Consider the following 9,166-nt stretch of genomic DNA (forward strand, 5'->3'; position numbering starts at 1 on the left):
TAATACGTGTTGGCGTATTACATCAGAAAAACGTGTATTATGTACTTTAATTAAAATATATGGTTTTATGTCTGGTTCATTGTTGAACCATTCAAATATTTATTTTCATTTACACGTTTGATGTCCATATACATGATATCAATAACTTCGAATTACATCCTCATAAAAAAAATATATATATATTTCGAGTATAGAAGAGTATAGAAGAAACATCTCTTCAAAAATATCCTTAATAATTTACGCTTTTCAAAAATTATTAAAGACGCGTAGACGAATTATATCGCAAACAAGGCTCTTCTCTTTACTTCAAAAACATCCATAAACGAACACGTTTTCACCTTGCGTTATAAATCTATAAACACAGACACAAACATAACGAAGGCCTCTCTAAAAGCAAAACCATTTACACTTTATGACTTCGAAGGTCAATGGAAAAGGCTTTGATAACGACTCGTCGCTCGAACCACAAAAGCTCACCCCCTGTTGTTTTGTACATTTCTTCCACCTCCTGTAGAGGAAGGGAAGAAGGCGTAAAAATTGGAACAAGGTCGACAATAAACGCATCGATTTTTCTCGATGGTTAAGGGGGAGAGGGGAAAGAGAGGGGGGAGAAGGAGGGGATATGATCGGGGTATTCAATGAAGCTTCGCGGTCCGTTAAAGCGATACGGCTTATCGAGAACGCATTACTATAAATTCGCGTGTAAACATAGCGAATAGCGCGATGGGTGGCAAACGATACACCGAACCAGCGAAACATAGCCCGTAAAATTCGACCGATCCTAGGAAAATACAGATAGAACCAGCCAATCGTTTCGTATTGCTTCGCGCCACCGGAAACAATCGCGTTTGGTTAAACGTTGCACGGTTACCAGAAAGATTCATAATATCCTTTATAGCCTATTTTTCAAATCTAGTTGCTGATTTTCCTATTTTCCATTGGAAGAAGATGTACATCTATATATATGGATAAATTATTAAAAAATTTTTAATCTTAAATAATATAGTTTTAAATTTTTCAATATGATCTTCGATCAATAGTGTTTCTTTTGTATTATAAATTTGAATGGGTTGATAGAAGTTTATTTTGAAAAACATTAATTTCAAAAAAAAAAAAAAAGAAAAATTATCAATGTATAATTGTACGAAAGAAATTGATAAAAATGTAATCACTTTATTTACACGAGATGGAAAATCATTCGCACTAGAGCAATTAAAATTAAAGGTAAAATCGATACAAAAATCCCACGTATGATGCACGAAGGTTAAACGCTGATTAAAAGCAGAAACGTTGAAATCGACGAGGGGGGAAAAAAAAAAAGAGAGAGGGAGAGAAAAAAAGTCATATTTTGAACATTATTAAACGAAACGATTCATGATCGCATAAAATTGGCATTCCATCAGTTTCGATTGTGAGATGCGATATCGGATAAAAAAATTTTTTAATTGAAACAACAATCCCGGTGGAAATGACGAAAAATAATTTTGCAAGCAATATGGCTACCGGCGCGTTCGAAAGCTTAAATTCACGGGGACTACAAGCCGACGCATCGAACAATATTATTAAATTAAACATTATGATTCGCGAGCTGCGCGGAAAACGCGTCCTACAATATTATTAAATCAAACAACCGCGCACAAGCGATCTTAATAAATTCATAATACCTCCGTGTATATTTTTAGGCATCGGTATCAATTTTCGTTCCGGTAGATATTTCAAGATGGTAGATAAACATTTACGGGATACCGTACCTAGAGAATCATGGATAATGAACGTAGAATCAGTATCAAGACAAACAAGGAACGCGATGATAATAAATCCTCCCATTCACGTTGCCTCTGAATTATTAAAGCCGCGTTAACCTGTTTGCCGGATCGTTTCTTAGGCGGAAACTACTTCTGGCACGAGACTAATGTGAGAACAGAAATTTGGTGTGTTTATAATGAGTGACTGGGTATCCAGCGTTCGAGATTAAGGCAATATTTCACGTGGCAGAACGTATAGACGAAACCAAATCTCCGAGAGTAATCTAAATTCTTAATGCGTAAAAGGGATATATCTAACCTGGAAAGACTTACTTTTAAATTAATCCATAATTCATAACCGAATATTCAATTCCGGGGCTAATATCACAATGTTAATTTTAAAATACCAGAAATTTTCTGAACGAACTTCTAACCTAGATTCACTAGAATAATCTATTATTATTTCAAAAAGATGACAATAATATTTCTTTCTGAAATGTTTCAGTAATTACATGTATTATATTTTTATCGATTCAATTAACCTAATCAATATATTTTAGATTATGTGCACATAAAACAAGAAAGGATTCAAAATTATTACAAACGTAATCAGATCCTTGTATTCGATGTAACGTTTTCACGAGTATAATTGCCTGGAAGATAACATAGATCGAAACATGATCGACCTGTCCATGTCGATCCCGAAAACACGTTGTAACACGGTCGAACACTCGAAAATATCGTCTCCAGGTAGCCACTGGATGATTAATGACCGACGATAACCCCTGTTGGTTAATAACGCGCCTCTATTATCGTAGAAGTGTTTATAGCATCGGTAAACGTGAATCGAACATGGCAGAATGTAAATCGCACGTAGAACATGTACGTATAGGGGGAGCCACGCTGGGGAGTGATCGCAGTGCACGTGTGTAACGTCGAATATTCGGGTAAAGGAGCTGGTGGTGGGGGAAGGCAGCTTGTTACCAGCTCCCATGCCGGTACAAACGATGTTTAGTCGCTGAGCAATATATTAATAGTATGTACATAGAAATATAGAGAAACGAATACACACCGAGTATATTTACAATGAATTAACGGGGGCGTTAATGCAAAATCCCCGGGACTATACTCGCCATTAGTTTAAACAGATTTCCATCGCACCCGCGATCTCGCATCTACATAACCGGGCGGAGAGAGGGCGCGCCGCGAAATTAAACACTCGTTCGTTGAAAACTGAACCGCATTACCTCGAGCTGGTGGGCCGCCTCAATCCTCTTCGAATTTTCAAACAATAGGTTGATACGCTTTGTCGGTTAATGTGGTCAGCGAGAACAATAATTCTTGGTAAATATCCATTGTAGAGATATTGTATTAATATCGATGAAATATTTATTGTAAATATTCTAGAAGATTTTTGAAAGCATATCTTTAAGAAGAGAGTGGAAAAAAGAGAAATTTAAAAAAGGAACAACAATTTTTTTTTTGAAAATTTATATTCACCATCACGAAATAATTTTAAGGAATTCTATTCTGCCATTCCATCTTGAAAATATTATTTTCACGACATTCTCCGACGATCCGTTTTCTCGTTCACGGATGACGAATTAAATAGTAATCAGTTCTAATAAATTCATTCTCTTCCCTTAGTCGAACACGGTAGAGACGGACTTCCTCCACGTTGGCTCACCGGAGAGATTTTATCTTTCTCAAACTTTCATAACTAGCGGGCTGCATTGGTAATGTATCTTCGAGGATTCAATAAAGCACGAAGGGCCGTGGAAATAATGAGGAACGCTGCCGACGCGTGCACTTCGTCAGCCGTTCTCTAATTAATTCCGAGTAATCGCGTAGGAAGTTAATTCGATGCGTCAGCGATCGGCATGCGTGAACACGGCGAAAAGGTTGTACAATGTTCCTTTATGCTCGATACGTGTTCTTGTATATAAATCATCGAACTTACGTAATATTATCGACGTAATTTCATACATCTTTAAAATTATTAATTCTCAAAGAAGGAAACCTAAAATTCGAATGGTGTTTGGAAAATTCGCTCTACGTTTCGTGGCGAAAATTCGACATAAGATTGAGACACGACGTGACGCAAATCAGAGGATGTACTTACCCGAGTATTTTTCCGTCTGCATTTGATCGGTTGGCACAGCAAAGTTTCCCGTGGCGTTCGGTGGACAGCCATTTCGATTTTGCTGCGTGCGCAGAGTGTGGGTCGCATGCAAAGACGGTCCACGCGGCGGCACTTCTGGTGGCGCTGGCTCTGGCGGCGAATCTCTACCAGTGTCTGCAAAAAGTCGCGCAAGAACTTGAATTCTCGCGTTTCGTCGCGCCATAGATATCTTATGCATGCGTGTGTATTTAAAACATGCATAATGTGTATTCGAAAATTTTTATTCCTTGAAATTCTTCTATCTTACTATATATATCCAACTATATATATATGTTTAATTTATTCCGTAATTTTTCTCACAACTTTTACTCGAAATAATACGAAAGATTAGGATGGATACGAAAAATAATGGTAAGAGCGAAAAGAGACTATCGATGTACCGTATCAAAATTGTTCGTGAATAGGGGCAACGATGTATATAGGATACCATAGTAGAAAGAATGGGTGTCTTCATCGATGCGTGGCACGCAACGTTTATTTCACGGATGGATGATTGCATATATAGGCACGATTATATGAAAGTTCCATTCTCTCTCATTTACGCCCCCTTATCCGCGTTCACGTGACACCAATGGATTACTATCCAGTGGAAACGCGAGCAATTAAACAGCATCAATGACTAGCCGTTTCCTAATTACGTTTCGTAAATGGGGATATGAAGGATCTATTTTCCACGATATTACGCGCATCGTATGAATGAATAATTTTTTTTTTTTATTCAAAAAAAACGGAAATATATCGTAAAATTTTTAATTCTTCTCCGAATATATAAATCCAAATTTTCTTCGACAAAATCTTTTCATTATCAATGAAGAATGATTATATTCAATCAAATTTTGAATCTTTTAATATTCCTTCGATTAAAATTGCATATTTTTCTTTTCATTATTACATCCTATGTTGCATCTTTATTACACCATCGCGTTTGTTCACCGCGAATAAAAAATAAAATAAAATCTACCGAAGATAATGCAAAGAGGATTTCACAATCTTTGTATCAAGGAAAATATCTCGAAAGTTTCTCCTCATCCACGTCGTAACCAACGTTTCGTTGGGCTTCACTTTAAGTGTAAACGCTTATTACACCGTTTAAAGCCAGCGACGGTAATTCTAAAAATTTTTCATTTCCGGCCAGGGTGCTCGGGGTATCCGGCCCTTGGGGGCCCGCGTTGCGGGCATTCCGGAGCCGAGTTGCTTATAAAGTTATTCAAACTTGTAAGGAACTCTTCTCGGCGAATAATTAAAGTTACCTAAATGCAAAGGGCACAAAAGAAGGGCTGGCAGGCATGCTGCAAGCAATACAAGCGTTCAGCCACGTATTCACGAAACCGTACGTCTGGCTTGCGTGTATGTGTATGTGTACACATTAGCGAAAAATAAACATGGTGGCCGTTTTTTGTTGGACTTATGAAACTGGAATTCAATCTCGTCAAGATTCTACCATCTCACTAACGAATATCAAGATTCATTTCGTAATGAAGAGTTAATTTCCTGATATGATTCGATTAAAAAACATGTCAAAGAGTGATTTTCAGTGTGCAAAGATTTTAGAATACTTAAGATATAGATAAGTATCATTACAAAGTGATCAAATATATATTTACACGTATGAATTGTAAAATGTAGAAAATTTGAATTATAAATAACATTCCACTTGTTGTCTTAAATATTACAGATACAAAATAATTTCGTAAATTTCGATTTCATCCTAACCTCGAATTTTTTTCAACTTAACTTACACCACTACTATAGTGTTAAAAATTTCAATTACAATTTGTACCATGTTAATGAATATTCAAATAGAATAAAAAATTATGCGAAAAGAAATTATTTCTTTATCTCCTCTCCTTTTATCTAATTATTTCCGGATAAAATAGTATTCTCGAAGAATACTTTCACCCAACATAATTGCATTTCTCATTAAAAGATATACTCGTTACACTTCTCAAACGATTCTTCTGTAGAATTCGCCGTACAACAAATACCTGGTTGCACAAGGGGGAGGAGGGAAAAGAAGAAGAGCACACGCACATATACACGCACACGTACACAAACACTTGTTCTTCTTTGCTCTCACCGAACAACGAACAAGCTCGTTAGAATTTAATCGTACTTATCCGGAGCAAATTGCAATCTGTATACGTGATCCGTGTATATCTTGTAAGAACACGCGATGGATAATAGAAAGCGGGTGCAATAAGGGACGATGACGCGGCAAATCGATAACGCGTTAAGCATATATATAATTGGGGCAATGTATAACCATTAAGGGTTGTTAATGTTACAGGGCGCATTATTGTAAATCAAGGTTAACTGCAATACTGTGGTTTATTACGCTTTCGCGAAGCTGTGTAACTTGGTTTGCGGCAACTCCGACGCCGGATAATGGAATTTCGCTCTTCGGCCATCTGGATTAAAATCTATTAACTTAGCGATCGCAACTTCGCCGCTGTGTGCAATTGCGTGTACGTGTGGCGATTACCTACGACTAATTCGCGAAAATTACATTTAAACAATGTTCATCAATGACACGCAATGAATCTCATAGTATACGCACGATAATAAATAAATAAAGAGATTAAAAAATTTTTCACGATAAAATTAAATTGTATATTTAACTATATATGAAAAAAAATAAAAATATGTAATTCGTGTATTTTTGTATATCTGATTAGACGAGAAGAGAATTCGAGAACCGAATAATTGAAGAGGAGCGTTGAAAATTTGTTAGGTTATATGAAAAAAAAGAAAGAGGAAATATAATATTTAGAGGATAAAAGCTGTAATAAGAGAGATCTAATAAAGAAAATTAATTATAGCTTAACCGAGTGAGGTCTCTAATGCCTATGACGGTATATAATTTTATAGTCCATTACAATGTCTCTTTAATTCGTGCCTTATAAACGTCCTATAAAAATTCTTCTTTTAAAAGCTTTTTCTCGGTGGAGCTATAGCCATAGAGTCGAGACAGACTCATTAAGTATATTCAATAGACTAAATACAATTACTAAAAGACATTATAATAGCGGTTTATGCAAACTACAGTGCAACATTGACACAGGATGATACGTACCTGTGAAGTAAATGGGCCTGGACAGAGCTGCGCGTGTGAAGGAATGTGCAGAAGAGAAAAGTGCGTTAGTGCGGAGAGGTTAGGCTGGTGCGCGCACGAATTCGAACGTGCTGTTAAAAGTGATACAAGCTGTCGTGATATACGGGAAAAAAATCGTGTGACGCGTAAATGGTCACGCGTGATGAAAGAAAGAAAAAGAAAAAAGAAAAAAGAAATAATAAACGAATGATGCTGAATGACACACGTTCGTTCGTCACATTGAAATATAATCACAATGTAACGAGATCACACGACCTAGATTATAAAGAATCGTTCGATAATTAGACCGTTCGAGCTCGGTTTGCAGTTGTTGGAAAGTTTGCTCATTAACGCGAACCTCGTTTTTTTTTCTTTCACTCTGTTTCTCTTTTTTTGATGGAACTCTGAACTCTAATATATAGAGTAGAAAATCAATGAATAAATCTCGTGTAAGTATATTGATATAATAACAACAAATATCAATATTACCAATTTGATGCTAATTTCACAAGATTTAGTTTTACAGAATCAAAAAAAACTTCACCTAACCTATGAATCTTGAAAGAGGATAATGATTCGACGATTTCTTAGAATTACTAGAAATATATAATATAGTAGATGTCATACACACGGATTAGCCTGTTGATTATAGTTACGCTAGAATTAACGTTGGTCAACACCGTGAATTACAAACGAAGACCGTTTCTCTTCTGTGCACGTGAACGTTACTCGATATTTTCCGTAATAAGCGGTGATAATTGCTTAATTAAAGCGAAGCGTGAAACGCGCAATGCGTTCCTGTCAGCGACAGCCGCGTCCGTCCCGTATCTTGGACGATTTTACCGTCGAAACGTACATTCGTTGCAGTTATTGAACAATCCGCCGGCATTGTTCGAGTGTTGGGAACACCTGTAACGCTCAATTACGAAGTCGATAGCCCGTGTTGACGAGAAAAATGCCCGCCGCGACATCTCGTGACTTCTCGATGAGTTATCCCTGTGCATTTATTGGCGAGGACATAATACGGGCTTGGATACGAACGTATTAAGTTTTTATTTGATTTCCTCTCTGTCCATATTTTCGAGTCGAAAATATTTGATATAAAATTTATACGTTTGTTATACACACTATATTTTTTAATATTCCGTGACAGTATTTTAAATTTTTCTCGTTATCTCTCCCTTTATTAAAAGTTAATCTCCATCGGGCATTTTCCATTATCCAATGTGAAAAATTATCATTGTCATTCGTTAAAATAACAGTTTCCAGTTTATAGACATCTGTTATCGAGGAAAAATTAGATTAGATATATTTATTAATTTTAATAATTATTTTGAAAATAACATTCTCTTCTCTCTGATCAATCGAAAAAAATCAATTCGTCATTGCGTTAAATTTCCAAAATCGAAACATTAGAATATTATTCCTCCATTATTTAAATAAATAAATTTGCAATCTGCAAAACTACACTTGGCGGTTAACGATGCGCGAAGCGCAGATTATTGCTAAACTGCGACAACAATAACGGTATCGACGGATCGTCATGGTTGTCAGCGACGTAGATGTAGATTATAATCGTTTATCGGTTGACCTTTTATTTCGTTTCTAGACAAAATCGTTTTACACGGTACACGGCATAATGCTAGCCGGAGGCAAACGCAACGCCCGCATCGAGTTAAAATCGATTGTGTTGCCAGGATGACGGTCAACGCGACGTCATTGACTGCGGTTCAAATCGCATTGTGATATGTGATGGATTACCGTTTATATCGAAGCGTACATCAAATCGAAATCAATTTTCTTTCGCGATCGCCAGAGAATTATCTTCGTTCAATGTAACCAGCCAACCGTTCCTACCAACCGTTGAATATGGAAAATTGTTTAACTTCAGAAGCATTGTTATAGTTTGTAATGGCCTCCAAATATCTTTCCATCATGAGAAATATTAACGCATAATTGATTTAACGTTGATGTTGTTCGACGTAAAGAAAAATATTACTCATATCATACAGGCATTCGAATTCTTTTTACGTTATACAATTCTTTAATCAAACTTTCTTTTCTTTGAATTAAAACTATTACAAGTATGCTAGATATATATCCTATTCAATATAAACTATTACAAATATGCTAGATATATATCCTATT

At 36.2% G+C, this 9,166-nt stretch overlaps 1 protein-coding gene across 5 annotated transcripts in view; it reads right to left on the reverse strand.

Moving 5' to 3' along the window:
* LOC102681021 (teneurin-a) overlaps positions 1–9,166 on the reverse strand; it is a 401,303-nt gene that overhangs the window by 354,255 nt on the left and 37,882 nt on the right. For 4 of the 5 annotated variants that reach the window (XM_031510006.1, XM_006614781.2, XM_006614780.2 and 1 more), the window contains exons 4-5: positions 7,001–7,027; positions 3,868–4,041 (exon numbers count right to left, since the gene is read on the reverse strand). In XM_031510006.1, the coding sequence (XP_031365866.1) occupies positions 3,868–4,041; positions 7,001–7,027 (201 nt within the window). The remainder of the gene's footprint in view (positions 1–3,867; positions 4,042–7,000; positions 7,028–9,166) is intronic. The other variant, XM_006614782.2, reaches the window with a different exon arrangement.

The sequence above is a fragment of the Apis dorsata genome, unplaced genomic scaffold (genome assembly GCF_000469605.1).
Source record: "Apis dorsata unplaced genomic scaffold, Apis dorsata 1.3 scaffold_197, whole genome shotgun sequence".
In the NCBI taxonomy this organism is placed as follows: Eukaryota; Metazoa; Arthropoda; class Insecta; order Hymenoptera; family Apidae; genus Apis; species Apis dorsata.